The sequence below is a fragment of the Podarcis pityusensis genome, assembly GCF_964106645.2.
Source record: "Podarcis pityusensis genome assembly, chromosome: 1".
Taxonomy (NCBI): Eukaryota; Metazoa; Chordata; class Lepidosauria; order Squamata; family Lacertidae; genus Podarcis; species Podarcis pityusensis.
Window position 1 is genome coordinate 21019505 of NC_138028.1, and position 26353 is coordinate 21045857.

Consider the following 26353-nt stretch of genomic DNA (forward strand, 5'->3'; position numbering starts at 1 on the left):
CACGTGTGGGCACTCATTAATCCAGGTTTATCACTGGGGGCCTGACTGGTATCTGTGGTATGCAGTATCTTCCACCAGCCTTTGTTTGAAGGAACTTGCACATTTTGCCCCATAACATTCTTTCTAGGGGGGAAGAACATTACTTTTCTTGAAAGCTCTCTTTGGGGTTCCTACCCAGGGGCACCAGTGAAAGCCTTTGCAGATGCCATGAAACTCACAGGTGCCAGGAAGGAAACTCCTGGCTTAATTTCAGTAACTCAATCACTCATGTTGCTCCCCTGAAATACACTGCATATTTTTAAGTCTGTGAAGAAAGACAAAAAGACGGAAGGAAGGAAGGAAGGAAGACACCAAATGATTTTGCAGACAACTCAACTATTGTTTAATTTGTTTGGGAACATGTTATAGAAATGGCCCTAGTACCTGATACCTAAAAGCATCTTTTCAAACATGCCTCATATTGGAAACCAAAGTTTTCTGTGCTGCGGCACAAGTTGTTCAATCATGTCTCAGTAGGATTCTTCACTTTTCCTATGAACAAGATGCTGCTGGTTTTCTCATGAACAGTTACCATCAGAAAGGGGCAGTTGAACTTAACTTCAGGGGGCACGGAGTAGGGGACACTTTCAAAAACAGTAGTAGCTGCAGCTTCTGTGCCATTCTCATGGACATTTAAGTAAGCCTTGTGAATAGCCTGCAAAGAAAGATAGCAATACTTCAGTACAACATAGTGACTGAATCAGGATTTTAGTATGAGAAAATCTAGTCCTTCGAAACAGACAAATCCATTGAATGTCTTAAGAAACAGCTTCATGTGATCACTTCTCATTCTGATTAGCTATTAATCTAGTCCTAACCATCTCTAAGCATCATCTTTTTGTATCAGTCAGCTTCAAGGAACTGATGGAATTTTCAGAAAATCTTGCCTCTCCCTTAATGATGATGAGAAGCAAGATCCCTGTCCGTTCTGATGGTTGCCCCCCAAAAAGCTCAGCAGCTTTGAGGTTCATTCCCCTCCAAAAGCTGAACAACTTTTGTCTCCAGATTTTAAATTCTTGAAATATGGCAACTCTATAAAATACATTATATACTTATAATATACTTACAAAATTACGCTGCAGAAACATAGTGTATGTGTACACACACACACGGTTAATCAAAGGTTTGTTTGTTTGTTCGTTCGTTTTAAAAAGAGACAATGCATGAGCAGGTCAGACATAAGCAGGCACATAATACAAGATGCTGTCTGAACAAATTCTGCATATAAATTACATTTCTCAATTCACATCAAAGAAGAGAGTTAAACTTACTTCTAGAGAATAGTTACATCCACACTGGGACAAAGTAGAAGAGTCTCATTGCCATAAATTGAACCCACTGGCCCTGTTAGAATGTAACAGTAAGCCATTGTCTGAAATAACCTATGGTTTATTATGAATGTGCAGCATTCTGGTACAAGCTGCTCTGCTCGAAGCAAGTACTCTCTGTTCCTTGACAACCATTCAAATGAAGGGCAGTTATGGAAAGTTGTTTTTAAAATACCATAAAGTACTGTGGTATCTTAAACCTGTGTCCCATCCTATAGATAGACACACACACACACACACACACACACACACACACACACACACAGAGTTATTTGGCCCTATGTCTCAGAACACAGCTGGATTCTTTTAACAGTAGGCAAGCTGCTCTTTATGATACAGTTTTTCCAAAATAATCTGGTACTCTAAATAAGATTATCTATGCAATGAAAAATAAAGGTTGTTCTATTCATGTAAAAAAACAAAAAAACAAAAATTACATTCCTCCTCCATCCCCAATGCTAACTGCAGTCTTCCCAAAGCTAATGAAACCTAATTTTCTGCTCATTAGCATTCAGAAGTGAGGAAGCTGCGGCCCAACTCCCCAACAACCCCACGCTACATGACCAAGGGTCGGGCATGATGGGAAAAGGAGGAAGTAGGGCTTAAGGGTCTCTCAATAAGTTCTGTTGGGAGACCAACTCCAATGGTGCTTCCCTTCAACTGTCTTCAAGCACAGCTGGGATACAAAATATATTTGGCTCCTCCTCTCCATGAGAGACGGGATTGTGGTTCAAGTACTCTAAACCCCAAATTATGTTCATTTGAACCTTCATTCAAGTGTACCTCTGGCCTAAAATGCAGGATGAAAGAAAATATAGAACCTTTGGATAAGAGGGTGAATTTGGAGGAACCTACCTTGGAAACCTTCAGCTCAGGCTTCCCAGTAATTCCAGAGAGGTCTGCTCTGTTTGTGAATACCTCTGTAATATTCATTTTTCTTAACATCTCTTGGAGAACATAGTTTCCAGAGATTGTAAACCTTGGAAGGGAAAGCTCTATTCTCCTGTTGAAAGAAGAACCAGAGGCTAGTGAGGTATTGCTTGGGGTGGGGTGCATAATACAAAGAATGACAATTTACATTATGGCTAGAGTATAATTGCTAAAAGGATATAAATTAAAAAATGGTAGTCCATGATCACATTGCTAAAAAGGAATATATTAGTTTCGTTTTTGTAACAATGGGATTGTATCCACTACTAGTCCCACTCATTCCCAATGAAATGAATAGACAGGACTAAAATAGCTCCGTTACTATGACTACCCTCACCTGATATAGCCAGGTGAGGGTATAAAAGCTGTTCCTGGGGTGTGGCCATTGTCACACGCTGAGCCGCATGCTAGAAGCCGCAGATGAGAGCTGAGTGCAGGGGGGATGGACCAATGGTGGATGAACTACCCAGAAGGAGCATGAGGTGTCCCCCATCAAGGGAGTAGCCAGGATTTATTTTAGAGTGGGGCAGGCTTTATGTTACGGGGGCAAAACCGAGTTATCTGTGACACAATTGGTCAGTTAGTTAAATTTTTTGATTTTTTTTTTTAGGCAGGGAAGCTGCCCCCGTGGCTACACCCATGTCCCCCATCAGATATATTGCCCCTCGCCTAACACCACATTAATAATAATAATAATAATAATAATAATAATAATAATAATAATATTTATACCCCAGCCATCTGGCTGGGTTTCCCCAGCCACTCTGGGCGGCTGCCAAAGAAGAAGAAGAAGAAGCAGCGATAAAATATAAAACATTAAAAACTTCCCTAAACAGGTGGTCAAGATGGTCTTGTTTATCCCATAGTCATCACATTGGGTTCCAACAGAAATCAGGCATGGCTCGCACTCTCTGGCTTCTGCCTGCTTCAAACCCACACACAAACATTTCCCCTGGCCTTTGACCTTCTCACCACCAGTCAGGAAAAGGAGATTGTGTCCCAAAGCAACTTCCTTTTTTTATACTAATGACCCATACTTAGGGGCCAGTATGGTCCTCTCCTGGCTAATTCCACAATGGAATCGTTCACTGATCCAGGAAGTAGAAGGGATCATAAAGCCTAACCCCATCCCTCAAACTCACAGCAAGATATTTGCACATGCATTGAAAAGTGTGTCTGTGTGTTACATACTTTCCACTATGATCTCTTACCATGGTTTTACCAATTTCATCCATTTTAACAAAACATCTTTGCTAAGAGCATTTTCCAACTGCTTCATTTTTCCTTGGTCAGGAAGAATAAAGAATGCTGAAACGTCACCCTTGTAAGGGAGCTTCACAACCTTACAGGATAGGATGTTATCACGGTAAGTCTCGAACCGGCTGTCTTTGTTCATCATAGGGACTTTGACCGTTGTTTGCTCATCCACATAGAAGTCTCCTTCACTTGTATGCAGGTAATTGAAAGGATTTTTCCAAAAGGCTCATGGAAATAACAATAACAGCACACATGTCATGGAGGGGAGTGAGGAGAAAGAGCAAACCAAAATAATATTTCACGCATAAAGGTGAATAGCTATTTCACACACTCTAAAATCAGGAATACATCAGGATTCACCTTCCCCCATCCCCTGGAGTGTGAACAGAGACTGGGGGGTTGGAAGGTTGCCAGGGCAACTGGGTGTGAGCTGACAGGAAGAGTCTTGAGCAACTGTTGGTGGGAAGAAAAGGAAGAAGGCCTGGGAACCATCTTTGGGCAGGATGGCTGAAGGTCTGAGCAGGAGATATGCCATGGCTGCACTGCTGTGGGATACAAGCCCCTCTTGAAAGGACCTTGCTATAAGATCTGGACTCTCTCCATGCAGACTGAAAGTGTAAATAGGTGAATAAAGCATGTTTCTTAGAGCTACAACAATCTCCCTGTGTCTCAGTTCTCCAAAGGAGAACTCCATGGGCTCTTGTTGCAGCTCAGCAGAGAGTGTGAGTGCCCCACCACCACTTTTGTAACAATATGTTAATAAAGCTTTGCCTCTTCCAGGTAAGCAATGCGGTAACTTCATCATTCTAAGATGTGGGGGCAAAAGAGAACAGATGCTACTGTTCAGCCTTATTTTAGCTATTACAGTGGAACCTCGGGTTAAGAACTTAATTCATTCCAGAGGTCCGTTCTTAAGCTGAAATTGTTCTTAACCTGAGGTACCACTTTAGCTAATGGGGGCCTCCTGCTGTCACCGCGCTGCCGGAGCACGATTTCTGTTCTCATCCTGAAGCAAAGTTCTTAACCCGAGGTACTATTTCTGGGTTAGCGGAGTCTGTAACGTGAAGCGTCTGTAACGTGAAGCGTCTGTAACCCGAGGTACCACTGTATTGTTTGTTGTTGTTTTTTTAATGATATTTATTAAAATTTCAAAAGAAAAAGATCACATTAATAAGAAAATTAACAATAAAAAGGAAAAATACAAAAAGTACAAAAAATAAAAAACTGTTAAAAACAATTCCATCTTTTCATCACTTCTTTTACATTTACTTGTTTCCCGGACCTCCTCATACCTCCCTCTTTCGTATTCTAATTCAATTTGTTAGCCCAGCGATTCCTTTCCCTCCTTTTTAATCCTGATCTTTAATCTTGATATATTATAACATTAAATTTTTAGATATTAAAAACCAATTTTTCCATATTCTTTTATACCATTACCGCTAGAAACCGCTTAACTTCAATCCGTCATCATTCTAACATTCATTAATTTTGCAATATTTCTGTAAATAGTCTTTAAATTTCTTCCAATCTTCTTCCACCGACTCTTCTCCCTGGTCTCGGATTCTGCCAGTCATTTCCGCCAATTCCATATAGTCCATCATTTTCATCTGCCATTCCTCCAGTGTGGGTAGATCTTGTGTCTTCCAATGTTTTGCAATAAGTATTCTTGCTGCTGTTGTAGCATACATAAAGAAAGTTCTGTCCTTCTTTAACACTGATTGGCCGACTATGCCCAGGAGAAAGCCCTCTGGTTTCTTCAAGAAGGTATATTTAAATACCTTTTTTATTTCATTATAAATCATCTCCCAGAAAACCTTAATCCTTGGGCACGTCCACCAAAGGTGAAAGAATGTACCTTCAGTTTCTTTACATTTCCAACATTTGTTATCGGGCAAATGGTAGATTTTTGCAAGCTTGACTGGGGTTATGTACCACCTGTATATCATTTTCATAATATTCTCTCTTAGGGCATTACATGCCGTAAACTTCATACCTGTGGTCCACAACTGTTCCCAGTCAGCCATCATTATATTATGTCCAACGTCTTGTGCCCATTTAATCATAGCAGATTTCACCGTTTCATCCTGAGTGTTCCATTTCAACAGCAAGTTATACATCTTTGACAAAATCTTAGTTTTGGGTTCTAACAATTCTGTTTCTAATTTTGATTTTTCCACCTGGAAGCCAATTTTCTTGTCCAAATTGTATGCCTCCATTATCTGATAATAATGAAGCCAGTCTCGCACTTTGTTTTTTAATTTTTCAAAACTCTGCAGTTTCAATCTATCTCCATCTTGTTCCAAAATTTCCCAATATTTCGGCCATTTGACCTCCATATTGAGCTTTTTCAGAGGTTTTGCTTCCATCAGGGACAGCCACCTTGGTGTTTTATTTTCCAATAAATCCTTATATCTTATCCAGACATTAAACAATGCTTTCCTGACAATATGGTTTTTAAATGCTTTATGTGCTTTGACCTTATCATACCACAGATATGCATGCCATCCAAATACATTGTTAAAACCTTCTAAGTCCAAAATGTCCGTGTTTTCAAGAAGCAGCCATTCTTTCAACCAGCAAAAAGCTGCTGATTCATAATAAAGTTTGAGGTCTGGCAGGGCAAATCCACCTCTTTCCTTTGCATCTGTTAATATTTTGAATTTTATTCTGGGCTTCTTGCCCTGCCAGACAAATCTAGAAATATCTCTCTGCCACCTCTTGAAACAGTCCATTTTGTCCACAATCTGCAATGTTTGAAATAAAAACAACATTCTAGGCAATACATTCATTTTTACCGCAGCAATACGGCCCACCAGTGAAAGCTTCAAATTTGACCAAATTTCTAAATCTTTTTTCACTTCAGCCCAACATTTTTCATAGTTATCTTTAAATAAATTCCCATTTTTTGCTGTCATGTTAATCCCCAGGTATTTAACTTTCTTAACCACTGTTAAACCTGTCTCATTCTGAAACCTCTCTCTCTCCATTGGTGTTAATTTTTTCTCTAAAACCTTAGTTTTTAGCTTATTCAATTTAAACCCTGCAACTTGACCAAATTCAGTTCTAACACCCTTTGGGTACTAGATTCTGGCTCCTGTAACGTCAGTACTAAGTCATCTGCAAATGCTCTCAATTTGTACTGTTTGGCTCTGACCTGTATACCTTTAACCAACTGGTCGCTTCTAATCACGTTCAGCAAAACCTCCAGGACCGAAATAAAAAGCAGTGGGGAAATTGGGCAACCTTGTCGTGTCCCTTTTTCTATCTTAAATTCTTCCATCACCACATTATTTACAATTAATTTAGCCTTTTGTTCTGAATAAATTGCACTTATACCGTTTTCAAAACCTTGGCCTACCCCCATACCCTGTAGGTTCTTCTTCATGAAACTCCAAGAAATATTGTCAAAAGCTTTCTCCGCGTCCACAAATATCAAAACTGCTTTAGTATTTATGTTCACTTCTAGTTTTTCCAAAATATCAATTATATTCCTCAAGTTGTCAGACAAGTGTCTTCCTGGGAGAAAGCCCGCTTGGTCTTTATGAATCTCTTCCATCAACACTTTTTTCAGTCTCTTAGCCAAAATGTCTGCAAAAATTTTGCAATCCACATTAAGTAATGATATGGGGCGGTAGTTCTTAAGCTGCGTCTTTTCAGTCTCTGTTTTCAGTACAAGTGTAATATAAGCTTCTTTCCACGACTCTGGTGCCCCTTTCCCCTCCATTATTTCATTACAGACCTCTTTCAAGGGTTGTACTAGCCATTCTTTCAAGGATCTGTAATATCTAGAAGTCAGTCCATCCGGTCCTGGAGATTTACCCAATTGTATGTTTTGAATGGCACCTTCTATCTCCTGTTCAGTTATTTTATAATTCAACATTAATTTATTTTCTTGAGAAATTTTTTGTAATCCATTTGTTTTCAAAAATCGATCTACATCAGTTTCTTTCAGTGGCCCTTGTGTATATAGTTGTTTAAAGTACCTCTGGAAACAATTTCTAATCTCAGCTGGGTTCTGTATATTCCTTCCTTCCACTTCTAAATTTGTAACTGTATTTAATTTTTGTCTTTTTTTCATTTGCCAAGCCAACAATTTCCCACATTTATTAGCCGACTCGAATGTCTTTTGTCTCATTTGTTTAATTTTCATATATTGCACTTGATATAACTTTATTTTTCTCAAAATCTCTTGAGACTTTGGTTTTATTCTCAATCTTTTTTCACTTTCCTTTATTTTCTCCAATATTTTATCCTTCTTCTCATTTTGGATTCTCTTCTTTAATGCATTCTGTTGTATCAAGAACCCTCTCATAACCGCTTTGCTTGCGTCCCAGATTACTCTTTTTTCCACATTGGTGCTCATATTTATCTCAAAATACTCTCTCAAGGTTTTTTGGGCCTTCTTAAGCACTTCTTTATCTCTAAATAAGGTGTCATTCATCCTCCATCTAAAGGAGCCAGTTGGTGTTAGTTTCATTTCCATCTTGACAGCATTATGGTCGGAGCAGGTTTTTGGGTAGATTTCCACTTTTCTTGTCTTTGGTGCCATTCCTCTAGTTACCCATATTTGGTCAACTCTTGTCCATGTCATTTTGGCTTCAGAAAAGAAGGTTCCCTCTTTAGCCATGGGGTTCCTTGTTCTCCATATGTCAACTAAGTCCAAGTTGTCTGTCATCTCAAAAAAAGTTTTCGGTAGTCTACCATCCTTAGTGACTACCTGTCTTTGTGTCTTGTCCATATGTGTAGATACCACACCATTCATATCTCCCATCAAAATCATGTTGTAATCCAAATAGTCCATCAGGGTCTCATGCAATTTCTTAAAAAAATCAGATTTCCCCTCATTTGGTGCATAAATTCCTACTATCAAAAATTTTTCTCCTTGTGTTTGAATTTCGATTGCCACAAATCTTCCTTGGTCTTCTTTAAAAATAAATTTCGGTGATAATCTGTCCTTTGCATAAATCACAACCCCTCTTTTTTTAACCTTGTCCGATGAAATAAACTCCTGACCAAGTCTTTTATTAATCAATAATTTCCTGTGTAACCTTGTTATATGTGTTTCTTGTAGACAAATCAAGTCCAATTGTTCCTTTTTTAATAAATGAAACACAGATCTCCTTTTCTGAGGGGAGTTCAAGCCATTACAGGTACCACTGTATTGTGAGGAGAATCAGAACTTACAGGGTTAAACAGTTCTGTGTGACATCTCACATTCTGAGGCGTGGTTTGGTTCACATACGGGAATCTTTCTTTGTGTGTGAGTTTCTTTTTGTTTTTGGCTGAGAGGTGAGAAGGATGTCTGCTCTCTCGCCGGGACTGATTTATGATGTTTTTCTTCTCATTAAAGGCTGTTAGAGATTAGTAAGAAGCCTGCGTTCAGTCTGATTTATTATCCACACACAAGGCAACACTTTCTGCCGCTGCGGAACTCTGCTAAGAACTCTGCTAAGAGTTCAAGTTTTTCCTATCGGCACAAGCGTCCATCGGCACAGGGGAAGTGTGCTGGGCACCATCTTATCTCAGCAGGTTATGGGAGCTAGCCAAGCTTTGAAAGCTGTTGCCACATCGTGCCTGTGTGTGTGGGAGAAGCCAGCTGCAGCCCCTGCCTAACATTTGAGGCAGTGAAGCTTGCTAGGGAGGATCTCATCTTCAGGACCGGGTGCCAAGAGGAGCTGCTGGTTACGTGAGTAGGCTCAGCCCTGGGGGAGAAGATGGCAAATGGACAGGAGTCATTCCCAGTCCCCTTTGAAAAATTAAATGGGAGCAACTGGGAGGAGTGGTCAAGGAAGCTGAAGGCCTGGCTGGTAGCCAAGGGTCTGTGGGAGGCGACCCAAGGGCCCCCACAGCAAGCTTCAGCCGGAGCTGCAGCAGCAGTTGTTGCAGCTGCCCAAACCTCACAGAGGAAAGACCAGAAAGCCCTAGGAGCTATAGTGCTCAGTTTGGAGGGCTCACAGCTACCTTTGGTGGAGGGTCTTGAGACTGCCCAGGAGGCCTGCCAGGCACTAGAGAGAGTGCATCACAGGACCACAGCTGGGGCAAAGATCCACACCACCAGAAGCTTGTTTGAGCTGAAGCTGCGTCCTGGTGATAGCATCAGAAAGCATGTGACTAAGATGCTCTCTGTTTTCAACAAGCTGAGACTGTTGCAAGTCAACTTTACTGAGGAACTGAAAGTTTATATTTTGCTCAGCTCTTTGGACAAAAGTTATGACAATTTGTGTCTAACTTTGGAATTGATGAATCCAGCGGATCTTACGCTGGAGTATGTGACTGGGCATTCGTGTGACGAGGAGGAACACCATCTCAGAGAGGGCCGAGCTGGCGCAGGGTGCGCTGCCGGTAACGGGGGGGGGGGGAGCCAGAAGGCACAGTTCAGGCTTTTTCCACTTGTCGTTGTTTTGTCTGCGGGTCTGTTGACCATCTGCGTCGGACCTGTCTGAGGAAAGCTAGAGAGGCCAGGCAGGATGTCTCCAAGGTCACTTCCCATGGCAGTCAGCCAAGTCCTTGTGGCAGCCAGCCAGGTTTCCATGGCAGCCAGTCTAGGAGAGGAGGCCAGCTTGGGAATGCAAAGGGAGGACGTGACAGAGGAAGTGAGAAGGACGGTTCTTCTTATCACCTAGCTGCCTTCATGGCAACGCTGAAGGACAACTCCGATGAGGGCAGCATGCTGCGTTGGGTCATCGACTCAGGAGCCAGCCATCACCTGATGCCATCGCCATCTAGTGGCGAAATGTGGAACTGCAGGGCTGTTTCAACTGGGAAAACAGTCACTCTTGCTGATGGCTCACAGAGACAATTAACCATAGTTGGCAATGTGTTTGTTTCTTTTTTACAGGCAGAGCTGGAAGTCTACGTTGTGCCAAGAATGAAGTGTTGTCTTTTATCTGTATCTGCTCTTGTAAAGGAGGGTTATAAGGTTTGCTTTGAAAATGATGTCTGTTCTATTTCCAGGGGTGGGAAACAACTGGTCAATGTTGCATGTCAGAACAACCTCTTTGTTCTGGAGACACCTCTGGAGGGTAAGGGGAACGCTGAGACAGCACAGGCACGGTGTGCTAACGTTCCCACACATGATTCGTGTGCTCACTTGTGGCACAGGAGAATGTCGCATAGCTGTTGGAAATATATCCAGAAGTTGCCAGAGTGCACTGAGGGTTGCAAGATGAAAGCATGTGGTAAATTCTTGGATTGTAGGGCATGCAAAAGAGCAAAGATAAAAAGGTGCAGTTATCCCAGATCGGAGAGGGTAACCACAAGGCCTTTTGAGCTAGTGCATACAGACCTTTGTGGACCCATTGCCAGTGCCGAGTCTGGGCGGAGCCAGGTATGCGCTCACGCTGACAGATGATTTTTCAAGGAACGGCTGGATCTTCTCACTGAAACAGAAAATTGAGGCGGCGCAACTGATCAAAGACTGGGTTGCGGTGGTGGAACTACAGTTTTCCACCAAGGTGCAGAGCTTTCAGAGTGACTGAGGCGGAGAGTTCACCGGGTCTGCTCTGCAGAGTTTCTTCCACCAGAAGGGGATAAGTCACAGGTTGACGGTTGCTTTTTCTTCTCAGGAGAATGGCGTAGCGGAGCGCCGGAACAGAATGCTAGCTGAGGCAGCTGACGCTCTACTGTTTGACTCTGGTTTGCCTCAGAGCTTTTGTGCCAAAGCTTGGAAAGCTGCCAGCTTCACTTTGAACAGGTCCTATAGCTCTGTTGTAGGAGAGACACCCTATTTTCTGCTGCACCGGAAGAAGCCCAAGGTGCATTTCTTCCGTGTGTTTGGTTGCGAAGCTTGGGTGCTTGTGCCAAAGGCTCAATGCCAGAAAGGTGACCCAAGGTCCCGGAAAATGATCTTTTGTGGGTACGAGCCTGGGACAAAAGGGTGGAGGTTTGCCTATCCAGAAGGCGATCAGTCCAGGATTCTAGTCAGCAGGAGTGCTGAGTTCTGTGAGCAGAGTGGTTGGTCAAGGATTCATGCGAATCCTGACGTTCTCTCAGAGTGTCTGTCTGATTCTGCTGAGGAGGGAGAGTTAGAAGCTGAACCTGTTGATGTGGACCAGGTCTCTGACCAGGGTCAAGAACAGGGAGGGGCATCTCCACAGGTTGTTAAAAGAGAGCCCAAAAGTGAGCCTTCGTCTCCCGTTAGTAAAGTGCAGAAGGCCAGAAGACGCAGTAAGTCAGAGGGGGAGTCTTCTGATGTCAGAGACACACTAGCTGGCCCCAGTGGGTCAGAGGGAGCACCTGAGACAGTGCTCAGACGTTCCACACGCGCTACAAAGGGGGTACCACCTGAGAGGTTTGAGGTCACCAGCGTGTGGGTTGGTTTAGCGCAGTGCAAACCTGAGAGTTTTGAGGAGGTTCAACAGTTGCCTGAAGCAGAAGCCAGGAAGTGGCAAGAGGCAATGGGAAAGGAGTTGAACTCAATCAGGTCCTTAGGTGTGTTCTCCACCACGAAGCTGCCAGAGGGAAAGCAGGCCGTGAGCTGTCATTGGGTTTACAGGAGTAAGCCCACAGCCTCTGGAGAACCACAATACAAGGCGAGGCTTGTAGCCAGAGGGTTCACGCAGGGAAGGGGGCTACATTACACCGAAGTGTATGCTCCTACTTCCCGGAGTGAGACTCTGCGGGTGCTTTAGCAGTAGCTGCTCAAAGAGGGCACCAAGTGCACCACTTTGATGTGGATGTGGCTTATTTGAACTCGGATCTGAAGGAGGATCTGTACATGTTATCTCCTCCAGGGTTTGAGGGCAATGAGCCAGGTGTTGTGTGGAAGCTGCACAAGTCAATTTATGGTTTGAAACAGTCAGCCAGAAATTGGAACATGTGCCTGAATGAAGCTCTGGAAAGTTTGGGTTTCCAGAAGGGTCTTGCAGACAGTTACCTGTACCTGAAGGGGTCAGAAGAGACACAGGAGGCAATTCTGGTGTTCGTAGATGATATTCTGTACGTGGCACAGACAAGTAGACAGGTGCAAGGTTTTGCCAAAGAGCTTGGTAAGAAGTTTAAGCTCAAAAACCTTGGTCTCGTTCAGGTTTATCTAGGCGTTAGGATAGACAGGTCTGAGAACGGGAGTTTCTTGCTCAGTCAGAAAGGCAAGATTGAGCAGTTGCTTGAGAAGTTCCAGATGTCTGACTGTGCAGGGGTCAGAACGCCCATGGAGACCAACAGTCAGCTTGGGGAGCGTTCTGAGTTCCAAAACCCTGAGGTGTTTCAGTCAGCGCTAGGGAGTCTGTTGTATCTCTCTCAGTGGAGCAGACCAGACATAGCTCAGCAGGGAGGCTACTAAGCCCAGTGTGAATGCCTGGCAAGGCATCAAGAGAGTGTTGAGGTATTTGCAGGATACCAAAGAGTTTTGCCTCACGTTGTCAGCTGAAGGTGACGCATGGCTTACGTGCTGCAGTGACAGCGATTGGGCATCTCTTGGGGACAGGAAGTCTGTGTCTGGGCTGGTGGTAAAGTTCGGGGAATCCCTGGTTGGGTGGAAATCCCGGAAGCAAAGTCTTATTGCACTTTCTTCCACTGAGGCTGAGTTCAGTGCGTTGTTGGATTTGTGCAGGGAGTTGGACTTCTACCGGTGCTTGATCCAAGAGATCTGTGGGGATTGTTACTTGCCCATAACTGTTTGGGGAGACAATCAACCTTGTCTTAGATTGGCAGAATCTGGACAGTTCAAGTCCAGAACCAAGCATTTGGACATACGTTTCCAGAATGTATGTCAGAGTGTCCAAGCAGGTTGGATACGGCTCAAGTATTGTTTGAACCTAGCTGATGGGTTTACTAAACCCTTGACCTTCCAGCGACATGGGGAGTTCTGTGAAGGGTTGTGTTTCGGGTGCGTTATACTCACAGTTTCCCTCAGGATGCGAGACAAGAGGGGGTGTGAGGAGAATCAGAACTTACAGGGTTAAACAGTTCTGTGTGACATCTCACATTCTGAGGCGTGGTTTGGTTCACATACGGGAATCTTTCTTTGTGTGTGAGTTTCTTTTTGTTTTTGGCTGAGAGGCGAGAAGGATGTCTGCTCTCTCGCCGGGACTGATTTATGATGTTTTTCTTCTCATTAAAGGCTGTTAGAGATTAGTAAGAAGCCTGCGTTCAGTCTGATTTATTATCCACACACAAGGCAACACTTTCTGCCGCTGCGGAACTCTGCTAAGAACTCTGCTAAGAGTTCAAGTTTTTCCTATCGGCACAAGCGTCCATCGGCACAGGGGAAGTGTGCCGGGCGCCATCTTATCTCAGCATGTATAGCTTTAATCCAACCCCCCTAATCCTAATGGCTGGAGGGGTTTGGATGAAGTGGCGGTGTCCCTCAACTCCACACTCTGGCACTCTGCAAGGCTCCGCTGGTGGGGAGCCTCTTTCCTCCATGCACCTGATCAAACAGTGGATAGAAACTACTGCTGGTGCTACCCTTTTCTGTGATCGCTAAGTAAGTGACGGGCGGAACTGGGTCAGATACAGATGTGTGGATTACAATGTTGAAAAAAGGCTATTTAATTCTTCAATATATTATATTATATTATTATATTATATTATATTATATTATATTATATTATATTATATTATATTATACTATACCTCAGGTTACATACGCTTCAGGTTACAGACTCCGCTAACCCAGAAATAGTACCTCGGGTTAAGAACTTTGCTTCAGGATGAGAACAGAAATCGTGCAACAGCGGCGCGGTGGCAGTGGGAGGCCCCATTAGCTAAAGTGGTGCTTCAGGTTAAGAACAGTTTCAGGTTAAGAACGGACCTCTGGAATGAATTAAGTACTTAACCCGAGGTACCACTGTAATATTATTATATATTATCATACTCAGTGTCAGCATCACCCTTGAGCCAGTGCCACCAACTGGACTCATCCACTTCAGCCCCGACTGGGCTAGGCGAGCTGGGTAGCACTTACAGAGACCACCTTTCGCACAGGAGCAGGTCAAAGTGCTGTGGACTCACAGCTTAGAGTTGAGAGCACCGGATTCACTCCCACAAGAAGACAGTCGTCGCACAGCAGAGTACTGCAGACTCTAGAAACAACTTGGAGAGCAGCTCTGTAGAATATCTTCTTTATTCTATCTACAACTATTATACAACTATATACAGAGCTAAATATGTCTAAGCATAAATGAATGCTGCACTGCACTGAGTGTCTGCAGCTGCTCTTAGCAGCGACCTTATCTATACACACAATCTCTAACAGTCTCTCTCTCTCTCCGACACTGACTGACTGACTGACTCGTTGCTGGAGCAGAATAAGTAGAGAGCAGAACACGCCTCCTCCTCTCTGGAGAATCAGCAGACTCCTCAGGAGATTCTTGGATATGGGAGGGGTGAAATCTCCTCACTCAGAGCATTTAATAAACGCTCATGTTTTAGTGGTATCTTGAGACACCTGTCTTTATAGCTCTGTTTCCACTTTAGTGCCCAATTGCTGAATCACATTTCCAGGAAAATGGGTATCACAATATATTTGATTTGTTTTGATAATGGTGGAGGTCAAGTTTCTGACAGATTTAAGGAACTTCCCTGTGATGAGAAGTCTGAGAAGTTTCTGCTCACACAATGGGCAGACGATGATTCCAGACTAAAGCACCAACAAATCTGGACCTAGAACCACAACTTAAAGTTTAAACTTCTCAGTTTAAAGAACATCTAAGAAGCAAAATGTGTATAAAACAAGTCCATCTGACTTACCTGTCATGTAAATATAGTTCACAATAATCATCACAGCCTCTGGGTCAAGACCCTGGACAACATCATCTAATTTCCCATTGGTTTTGTTCTTTATATATCCATTGATTTGACTTTCAGCTACTGCAGGATTCATAAAGTTAGTTGGAAGAACATCTGCCTCATAAAAATGTTTGGCTTCATCCAGGAACTTCTTCACGAGTTTCACTTGGTCATTTGTGAATAGGGCATTCCCAATGCTCAGCTGGATTTCAGCATTGGGGAGGTTCAACATGTGTAACAGATGGCGGAAACCCTCGTGTATTTCCTGCTCGCTGGTATCTGACTGGTTAAAACCAAGTCCTAACAAAAGCTGACTTAATGTGGTGTTTTGAGCTCCCAGTGACAGTATGGCCAACGCAGCGGAAATGCTTAGAGGGGAAACGATAATGTTCTTCTCAGAGGTCTCTGAAGCAACATGGTGGTAGAATCGAAAGGCAAAGTCAGCATTTCCTTGGACTATCTTCACAGAAGGCAAATCTCTGTCACCTTCAGCAAGAGGAGAATGGTCATGGTCCTCCTTGTGGTCAAGAGTATGGTGACAGTGGGCAAAAGCACAGAGCCCAGCCAGAAGCAAAGACAGGTAGATGTGAGGCATTGTGTTCCTCTGGAAGTTCTCTGGGGGGAGGGGATCACATTAAAAAATGATCATTGCAACTATACAATGAAGGATGTTGGCATTGCGTTTATGTCTACTTTATATTAACATGGCAGACAATCTTTATTTGTTGCTTTTGTCCTTTCCGGTCTCTTAAGCTTCTCTGGTACTGTTATGCGGAGGATTCTGGCTTGCATTTCAGCTATTGTCTGGCATTCTGGCAGAAAAATTTTAAAAACCCACTTTCCCCCCCTTTGGGCAGAATATTAGGGACAAAGTGATCTTTGTTAAAACCCATGTTTTTGTTTTAAAAAAGGAAACAAACGTGCCAGCTCTCATCATGAAGACTCATCATGAAGTTGCTTTAGGAAGTTCCAAACATTTAACAATAAATAAATAAATAAATGGTGCCAGTACTGTGTGCCCCCAGAAAAAGCACAAGTTAAAACCTTTGTCAATAACCCAAAATGGAATAAGGTAAAAGACAGCAAAATTTGCCTGATGCTATTTCTTTTTTCTTTTTTCATTTTATCTTTCATTTTAATTTTGCATTGTTACATTCAGTTACACCTTTTATCATTCTTTACAATACATACTATCAACATATATATTACTGTCTATTCGTTTTTCTGATTTATACCATTGTGACTTCGCTCCATCCATGCTCAGCTTTCAATATTATTCATTACTATAATATTGTGTTAAGGAAAATTATTTACATATTCCCCATTAGTCACTTTTCTTCTTTTAACCTTAACTTTACGAACTTCAGTCAATGCATATCAATAAATTTGTTTTGAAGCAATGTTTTGTCATGTATTCTTCCACACATTCCCATTCTTTCTTTAATTTTTGATTTGATTGGAATCTAGTAGCTGCTGTCATTTTAGCCAGTTCTATAAATTCACAAAGCTTGTTTTGCCACTCTGCTACTGAGGGAGCAGTGTCTCTTTCCAGTTTTTGGCTAATGGTAGTCTGGCAGCAGCTGTGGCACATAAAAACACATTTTTCTTATCACTGGGGATGTCTTTTGAGACTAAGCCTAGTAGAAACGCTTCTGGCTTTTTCTCAAATGATGTTATGAACATCTTTTTTAGTTCTTTGTGAATGCTGCTCCATAATTTTTTTATTTCCCCACATCCCCACCATACATGATACATCGTTCCCTCCACCTCTTGACATCTCCAACACAAATTTGATTTTAGTTTGTATATTTTGGCTAGTCTGACGGAAGTCATGTACCACCTACATGACTTCAGTACGTGCCTGATGCTATTTCCAACCACCCTTTGCACCTCCCCATTTTTAAAGCTGCTTCTATTCCGCAGCCTCCTTTTCAACCCATTTTTCACTATCATCTCCTTTTTCATACCTGCTCCTCTTCTCTCCTTTCCTGACATCTCCATTGGCACACAGACCACCCCCATGGTACCCTCCAAGCCACCCTCTACTGTAGCAGCATCGGGAAAGGCACACTTGATACTTACAGAACGTTCAGAGGTGTCTCTGGGAAGAAGCAGGGAAAACTCTTTCCAGTAAGCAGCTATTTATCTTGGGGCACTGTCTGCTTCATTAAACACAACTGACTAACCCCAGAACAACAAATATTGACCATGGCTTGCATTGCTGGACACCAATAGTCCCAAGTCTACAGCGTTGTGGCGATCACACAGGGTCCCCAGACGTTTGACGGTCTACTGATCCCTGTGCCACCACTGTGATTGCTTCCCCGCTGCCACCAACCCGTTTCTCTCGGGTACACACTGAGTCCAGACAGTTGTTAACGTTAAACCAAATAAACAAGTTTATTTTATAAGCATTAACAAGTTTATGGTTTCAGATAATTTTTCTTGTCAGTTTCTTAACCTTAGTTTCTTTATTGGCCTATACCTTCCTAATACCTTCTAACTGATTATCCCAACTCTTTAACTGACTCCTCTTAACATATTCTCTCACTCTCTCACATCAAACTAGCCCAACCCACAGACTTATCCTCCCTCTCCCTTCTCTAACTCCAGACTGACTTCTTAACAACTCTAACTCTAACTCCTCCCCTTGGGTTCCTATAGGTTAGACATTTTACAATTAGTTAACCCTTTCCTTATGAACCCAGTATGATGTCACCAACCTAGGAGGGCAAACGCCACAAGCGTATTGTCCCTTCTAGTGAGGATAAAATTGGGGGTATCAATGGGTTCTCCTGGCAATCTCATACCCCCAATTGTCCCATTTTAAGTGGGACATCATGGATCACAGAAGCCAATCCTGGATTCTGTTTGGATCCTGGAATGTCCCATTTAAGAGGGGCACTCTGGCACAAATCAACAGGGCCAACCCTACTGTTTCCAAAGGTCCTGAAGGCAGGCCAAGGAGGAAGGGGGAGGAAGGAAAAGGAGGGAACTCATGCCTGTAGTAAAAAAAACTTCCAGGGCTTAAGGGAAAGTCTTGGTTTTGGGGGAATGTGTACCCTCCAAGCCAACCTCTGCTGTAGCAGCATTGGGAAAGGCACACTTGATAGTTACAGAACCTTCAGAGGTGTCTCTGGGAAAAAGCAAGGAAAACTCTTTGCAGTAAGTGGCTATTTATCTTGGGGCACTGTCTCCTTTATTAAACCAAACTTCGTTCTGGAGCTGACAGAGGCTGGGAATCTAAGCAAGCCAAGGGAGATAAGGACACTGGAATGCGGACTAGAAAGTGAGAGGGAGGAGGGGCAGCCGAGTGGCAGAGTTTCAGAGAGCAGAGAGCAAACAGAAGATAGCAAAGCTCTAAACACCAATCTTAGCTCAGAGACAGAAGGGGCGAAGCCGGGAATAGCTAGTCCAAAACCTGAAGGCACGAAAAGGTCAGTGAGAGGAGGGGAAAAGAGTGGAAGAGAAAGGGTTTTTTTCCCCTGTTGGAAGCAGATGAAGGGGCGGAGTTTAGACTTGGCAACTCCTAACTTGGAGTCAGACACGGAGTGAAGGAGCTCCGGAGTGATTTATGTGTTTGAGCAATAAACCTGAGATAATTACTGCCGGTGTCTCGCTTCTGTGGGAGAGCCAAGCCATTACAGATTGCCTAGTCCCATCCTAATCTCTCACGCCGGAGGACATCAAAGACCGTGATGGATGGACATGGGAAGTGCGGCTGGGGGAGCAGCTGGGGGGGGGGCAGGAGAACCCACAGACCCCATAACAGAATTAAGAAGCTACACATGGCAGCTCAAAAGCCAACTAGATATCTTGGCAGGAGCACTGCAGGAACAAAGGTTGACTTCAGAACAGGAAAGGAACCTCAGAGTCAGCAGGGGGCCTGGACTGAACCCGGCTAAATACAATGGAGATACAGAAAGTTATGCAGCCTTTAGAACTGAAGCCAGATACATTTTGGACTTGAGATCATCTGAATTCAGCTCAGATAAGCAGCGTGGTGCATGTCTGATCAGCTGGCTGGGGGGACAGCTAAGGACTGGGCTATCACCCTTATGGAGACCCAACACAGTACTCTAGGGAACCTGCATTAGTTCTGGAGACTGATGGATGCCATGTTCAAGAGCTCACTAGAGCACGCCACTGCAGAGCAGCAGCTACTGAACGTGCAACAAGGGGTGACTCTGTGGCCTCTTACTGGACTACCTTCAATTCACTAGTGCACAAGGTGGGCTGGGGACAGAGCACAGGGCCCCTTGCAGCCATGTATCATGCAGGGCTGATTCCTTCGATCCTGGATGAGATGGCAAAGATGCAACCCATGCAGTCATTGGAAGAGATAGTTCAAGCGTCCTTACAGCTAGGGCTACACCAACAGCAGAGGAAGCTAGAGAAGAGGGGGGCAGGGGGGCCCTTGGGGGTAAGGGCCTACACTCCCAAGCTTCCGGAACAGGGGGTTGGCAGCACACCTAGTCAGGGAGAAGCTGTTGAACCGATGCAGATTGGATCAGTGGAAGGGGAGAGAACCAGGAAGGCATGGAAGGAAGGGAGTCAGCGGCGTCGGGAGACACACACTTGCTTCGTGTGTGCTAGGCAGGGGCATTTGGCTAAACAGTGTCCTGATAGGAAGACAGGGGGATTCCTTTCAGGGGCCAGGGTGGAGGAAAAGCCCAAACCCCAAGCAGAACAGTTAGGAAATGGCCAATCCCAGCCCTTAAGAGACGCCAGGGGCTGGGAGACAAGTCAGTAGAGGGGCCTCAAATGGAACCAGCCATTCCTGGGATAGCTCTGCCCATGACGATACAACTCCCAGATGGTCGCAGGGTGCAAGGGCAAGCGTTGGTGGAATCGGGAGCTTCTCTAGACTTTGTCGATGCAGTTTTTGTGAAGCAACACAACCTTGGGAAACAGCAACTAGACTCCCCAATCGATGTACAGATGATAGATGGTAGACCCTTAATGGGGGGGAGGTGGTTCAAGCCACACAACGGTTAGGGGTGGAGGTGGTGCGGCACAAGGAGACAATGAGGTTCCATATCACTAAGTTAGCAACACACCCCATAGTCCTAGGAATGATGTAGCTCACAAAACACGAACCTGTCGTGGCCTGGTTCCAACACTCCTTAACTTTCACGTCAGCCTTTTGCCAAGCGAACTGCTTGAGGCTTGAAGTACCTAGAGAGGTGCAAGCAAAGGGGGCGGAGGTAGGAGGGAAACTCATGGGAGAAGAGAGTTCCATACCCCCGTAGTATAAGGCCTTCAGAGACGTGTTCTGTGAGAAGGAGGCAGACCAGTTACCCCCACACTACCCTTATGACTGCAAAATAGACTTGGTGCCAGGGGCCCAGATACCCACCAGTCGCCTCTATTCCATGTCAGAGACAGAACTAGCCGAGCTGAGGGAATTCCCGTAGAAGAATTTGGCAAGGGGTTTTATCCGACCAACAAAGGCACCAGGGGGAGCCCCAGTTTTCTTCATAAGTAAGAAGCCTAAGACCAAGAAGGACTTGCAGAGGTTCTTGGGCTCCGCTAACTACTACAGGAAGTTCGTGCCTAACTACTCGCAACTCACCACATCCCTCACTGACTGCTTGAGGGCAAGAAGCCATTTGTCTGGACGGAGGAGGCACAGTGCGCGTTTGAGAGGCTCAAGGAGATGTTAGCCATGGAGGAGTATCTGCACCACGCAGATCCATACAGACCGATGGTAGTGGAGATGGATGCTTCTGAAAGGGCAGTAGGAGCGGTGCTGCTGCAGGAAGACAGCCACGGGGACTTACGGCCTGGTGCATTCCATTCGTGGAAGCTTAACGCCTCGGAACAGAACTACACCATTTGGGAAATGGAGCTGCTGGCTATAAAAGAGGCCTTGGAGACATGGAGGCATTTTCTAGAAGGTGCACGACACCAAGTGGGTGTTCACACCGATCACAAGAACTTGGAATATTGGAAGACCACGAGACAACTGAACCAGAGACAGATCAGGTGGTCGCAGTTCTTTGTCTGCTTCAACTTCCGCATACTGAACTAGAGGGTGGACGCCTTGTCCCAGAAACCGGAATACATGAGGGGAGAACAGAAGCAAGAATTGAAACACATTCTGAAGTCAGAACAGTTTCAACTAGCGGCGACGTCAATTGTCGGAGTAGAGGAGTTCAAGCGCCAAACACAAGGAGATGAATTTGCACAGCAGAAACTGGCAGCGATACGTAACAAGGAGAACAGCGCTGAAGGATTCACTGAAAGGGAAGGCCTCTTGTTTAAGGGTGAGGTGCTCTACGTGCAAGAAGGGGATTTGCGAGCACGAGTCATGTGGCAGTGCCACAACAACCCGACGGCGGGTCACTTTGGGCAGTACAAGACTGTAGATCAACTAAGGAGACTGTTTTGGCGGCCCAGGATGAGAGAAGAGGCCCAGGAGTATGTCAGGGCATGTGACACTTGCCAACGAGCAAAAACACCTAGAGCAGCACCAGCGGGGCTTCTGCAACCGCTTCCGACTCTGCAAGGACCTTGGGAGGTGATCGCGATGGGTTTTATCACAGACTTGCCACCTTCTCAAAAGCAGACAGCGATCTGGGTCGTGGTGGACTTGTTCATGAAAATGGCACACTTCGTGCCATGCCCAAAGCTGCCGTCGGCACAGGAAACGGCCCAGATGTTTGTAGACCACGTGTTCAAACTGCACGGACTGCCATTGCAAGTGATTTTGGACAGAGGAACACAATTTACCTCACAGTTTTGGAGGAAGCTGATGCAGCTTTTGGAAGTTGAAGTGTGTTTGACATCAGCAAGACACCCTCAAACCAATGGAGAGTCAGAGAGGACCAATGCTACATTGCAGCAGGGGGCCCGCTAGGGGCGCATTGGAAGATGGCCGACAATACCATCTCTCCGGCTCACATGAGGTAATTAAGAGGCTGATATGGAAGTATACAGCCTCCCTTGTTACCCCAAGGGAATGGGGAACACTGCCTTGCCTGCGGTTGCCATAAATCACCCCCAGATTTGAAAGAAGGGGGTGAGGGCATTAGGCACACAGCCCTCGTGGGAGATGGCTCTCCCTGAAGCTGTCTCTAATCACGCGTCCTGGTTGCAGGAGTTCAAAATAAACAATTAGAGAGAAGCAAATGCACATATTTCGAGTGAAGATCGGGAGATAAGACTGCTAATTAAAGTGATCTATCTGAAGTGGAGCGACGGGCTGGATATAACAATAAATCAAGAAGAAGATTCATCAAAGGATTGGTATGTTGGAACGGGACTGAAAAGGGGGAGGGACTTTTCTTTTTTTATCTTATGTGAGTACCTGACAATCCTCCCCCCAAGAAAGAATCGTTGCAATTACTGATTACAAGCAGGATGATTAAGAACTGTGTAGAAATAAATTACTAATCAAAGATATGGCTTGTGGGAACATCGGGAAAGGAATGAAAGCTCTTTGTGACGCAGTTATAAAAAGAGAGATTTGCTACGGCAGGCCTGGCCACAGGATATCGAGGGGGAGGAGGACCATGGCTTGTTATTATATTGGACTGTGAGTCTGACCTGGCAGGGCCCCCTGAGAAAATTAAGGAGAGACTGGCATGCCTGTGGAAATTAACGGACAGACTTTGGGAATGTTTTGTACGGAGGTGTGGAAATGGCATCTGTCTATTTTGATATGGCTCTTGGAGGAGTGTAAAATCTGTTACAATATGAGAACATCGCAGCTGCAGACAGCCAGCTTGTTGACATTATGTGATATGGCTAGCTGTGGGAAAGTAAATTCCCGGAAGTTCACAGGCTTTGGGAGTCTGTGTCCAGTGTGTAATTTGAGACCTTCCTCTTGCATATGTACAGGAAGTCTTAGTCTCTTGCTTGCTGGAGTCTGAAGTGATCGGACGTGTTTTCTGAAGAAGATTTATTGTTCAGATAAATCCTGGCGTCCAGCCCGCTTCGGCTGCGCAGCTACCGGCCAGGCCTCCGGACTTCAAAGGCCACATTCCAAAGGCTCTGAGCAACACGCAGAGATCAGCAGTGGTAAGAGAAAGCTGCAAACTCAAGTGCTTTCCTTCAGTGTGCTTAAATAAAATCCACTCAGGATATTAGCAGCTAGAAGCAGTTTTTATTTACAGCAGGCTATCCATTGTCGAACAGCATCGTGAAAACACGTCCACTCTCCTCAAAAGCGAAAGTAGAGAGAACAAAGGGTTTAGTCTCTCGGATATGAAGCAGAATCTCCCCCCTCCCAATAGTAGGCAGGGCGTACACTCTGAGCTGTTTAACCCTGTAAGCTCAGGTTCTCCTCACACCCCCTCTCGCCCTGCGCTACTGTGGGGAAAGTAAGTACAGAACTTACCCCCAACTCCAAACCACCACAAAACTCCCCATGATGCTGGAAGCTCAGGTTCTCCTCACAGGCTTGTTGTAGGCTTGTACAGTCAGGAATAAAGACATGTAAATAGATTTCTGGCTTTCTCCTTTCCCTGCTGAGAAGCAAGGAGGGAGGGGGTGTGCATTTTCCCACGCTGGGAGATGTCGCCTATTGAGACCTATCCTGGACTTGTGGAGATTGCAGCCAGGGAGGTCACCAGTAAACAAGCCGGGAGCCTGGGAGAGGAGTCAGCCTCTCCCGAAGAGGCTTGTTTTCCAACATGTGGTAGCAGATCGGAGGTCGATGGATCGTAAACATCCTCTGCAAAGGGAGTGGTAGCACGCGGATGGTGGCTACTGAGTAACGGCTGAGGATGGCTGAACACCGGTGGAGACGTGTTTTGCTGATAAGCTACGTTCCACGGACCCCTGAAGGTATGCTGATTTATGGCTGAAAGAGTGAACGTGGATAGGAATCCTCCGGTTCACTGAAAAGAAGCTGTTTTTTTGGATTAAAAACAGCACAGAGAAGGCCACATACCTCGCATTCCAGGGCAGCTGATAAAGTCTGCCGTCGCCTGCCAGTTCCATTGCCTAGTGACAAGATGTGAGTACTTTTTGAGCTAATTTATAAGCTAGTTAGCTTTAGAGGCAACGAGAGAAAAGCAAGCTGAAACGAAAGCGAGGCTGGGACTGAGAGGCTGGGAATAGCTGTTGGAATTTCAGCGTTTGCTTGCTATCTCACAGACTGAGAAAGGGACTTTCCAAGCTGGGCTAACTGCCAGGTGCAAGCAGCTTGTAAACAGCCCAATAGACTTTTGGGTTTTACAGCTCGCTGCTGAAGGCTGAGGCTTGGAATTAAGATGGCTCTGTTCTCTCAGAAACTCCGGAAAGTTTGTGAAGCTGGAATGAGAAGCAAGGGCCGAGAGTTGGCTGCACCAGAGGGGGAGAGCCAAGATGGCGCTGGCCAGATTCTTGAGAGCTCATCGAAAGCTGGGAGGAGCTTTGAGCCCCAAAGGGGAGGTGAAGGAACTGTTGCTGTTCCTGTTCTTGCTGCAATGGATGTTGCTGACAGGGGGAGTGAGGCTCGGAGTTATAGAGCCCCCACTGCTATTGCAAGGGAAGAGCAAGCTGAAGCTCTGAACGTTGTTCGTTGTTACAATTGTGGCCAGCCTGGGCATATTCAGAGGAACTGTAAGAAGCCACGTCAACAGAAAGGAGCTAGAGGGAGCTCTGCAAAGCCTGAGGCTTCAAGCAAAGGTCAAGCCAAGTCCCAGGCAAAACCAGCTAAGGCTTTGATGTCGCTTGAGGCCACATCATCGGTGGAAAACGCTTTTATTTTGGACACAGGTTGCACGCAGCACATGACATCACGCTGGGAATTGTTTTCTACATTTAAGAAGCAACGCTTCACTGTGAAGCAGGCCAATGGCCAGGAGTTAGAAGCGACTGGATTCGGAACTGTGTATCTGGAAAGCCTGAACTTGACTATAAGCAATGTGTATTTTGTTCCTGACTTAAAGTTCAATCTGCTGAGTGTTTCGCAGATAACTAAGAAAGGACTGGTGTTGTCCTATGATAAGGAAAGCTGCAAAATCTTCAAAGATGGAGAGCTGTATCTTTCTGCCAGAGAGAAAGATGGACTGTATCTGTTGACATTTGAGGAATCTGATTACAATATGTCTATTGCATGTGATTCTAAAATGATTTCTCTTGCAGGTGTGACGAAAGACGTCTAGGATCAGAAGACAAAGAAGGTTAACAGAGTTTTTCAGCGAGTGTATGCTGATGTAATTGGTCCTCTAGCACCATCTAGAGGCAATGCAAAATACTATCTTGTGTGTGTTGATCATTTCTCGCATTATGTATGGATATGCACTTTGCAGAGTCCCAAAGAAGCCTTAGAAAGCTTTCAGGAATTTTGTGATAAGGTTAAGAGTGTTCATGATGCTAATGTTGATTGTCTTTTCACAGATGAAAAGCCAGTTTTTCTTTTACAGGATTTTCAGGATTTCCAGGAGAAACAAGGGATAAAGCATAAGGTTGCTGTTTCTCAAGCTGCATGGCACAAAAGTATTTGTGTAAAAGTGAACAAAGAGTTGCAAAATGGCATGAAGGCACAGTTGCTAAGTTCACATTTGCCAAATGAGTTTTGGGCTGAATCTTTATCTTGTTTTTGTTACACTTGGGTGAGAAAGGTTTCAAAAGGTATGAAAAGTTCTCCTTTTGAGAAGCTGTTCCATAGAAAACCTTCTGTAGCACATTTTAAGGTTTTTGGATCTCATGTGCAGACAGAAGCTCCAGGTGGAGTTAACAATGCAAAAGGCATTTTTGTGGGTTATGAAAAAGGTCTCTACAGAGTAATTTTGTCTGAATCTGGTCAGGTGATTCTCACAAAGTTTCTAGAGAACGCTCCTGGACAAGAGAGAGAGGGGTTTTTCACATATTTCCCACTGATTACAATTCAGATGATGATTCTGATTTTTCTGATTATTCTGGTACAGACAGTGACACAGACAACTCAGAGAGTTCTGTTGACACAGTCATTGAGAGACGTTCTCACACAATGTCTAGACCTACACAGGTTAAAGCTGAACCAGAAGTGATTGAACCATTGTTTACTGTTGGGCGTGGTTCTCCAAAAGGTCCTGAGGATGAACCAGTCAGCAAAGAGGATCAGCACCTCATACGCAGGTCTGAGAGGGTTACAA

At 44.6% G+C, this 26353-nt stretch overlaps 2 protein-coding genes across 2 annotated transcripts in view; both read right to left on the reverse strand.

The window, feature by feature from the left end:
• The window catches only part of LOC308469620 (serine protease inhibitor 2.1-like), a 300956-nt gene that overhangs the window by 258710 nt on the left and 15893 nt on the right, over window positions 1-26353 (reverse strand). The window lies entirely within an intron of this gene.
• On the reverse strand, window positions 359-17500 carry LOC308469261 (kallistatin-like). Its single transcript, XM_080991450.1, has 5 exons — window positions 17367-17500; window positions 15246-15899; window positions 3509-3779; window positions 2223-2370; window positions 359-694 (listed from the first exon to the last, which is right to left on the reverse strand). Exons 2-5 carry the CDS (start codon window positions 15877-15879, stop codon window positions 503-505), a joined length of 1245 nt encoding a protein of 414 aa, XP_080847576.1. The 5' UTR covers window positions 15880-15899; window positions 17367-17500; the 3' UTR covers window positions 359-502.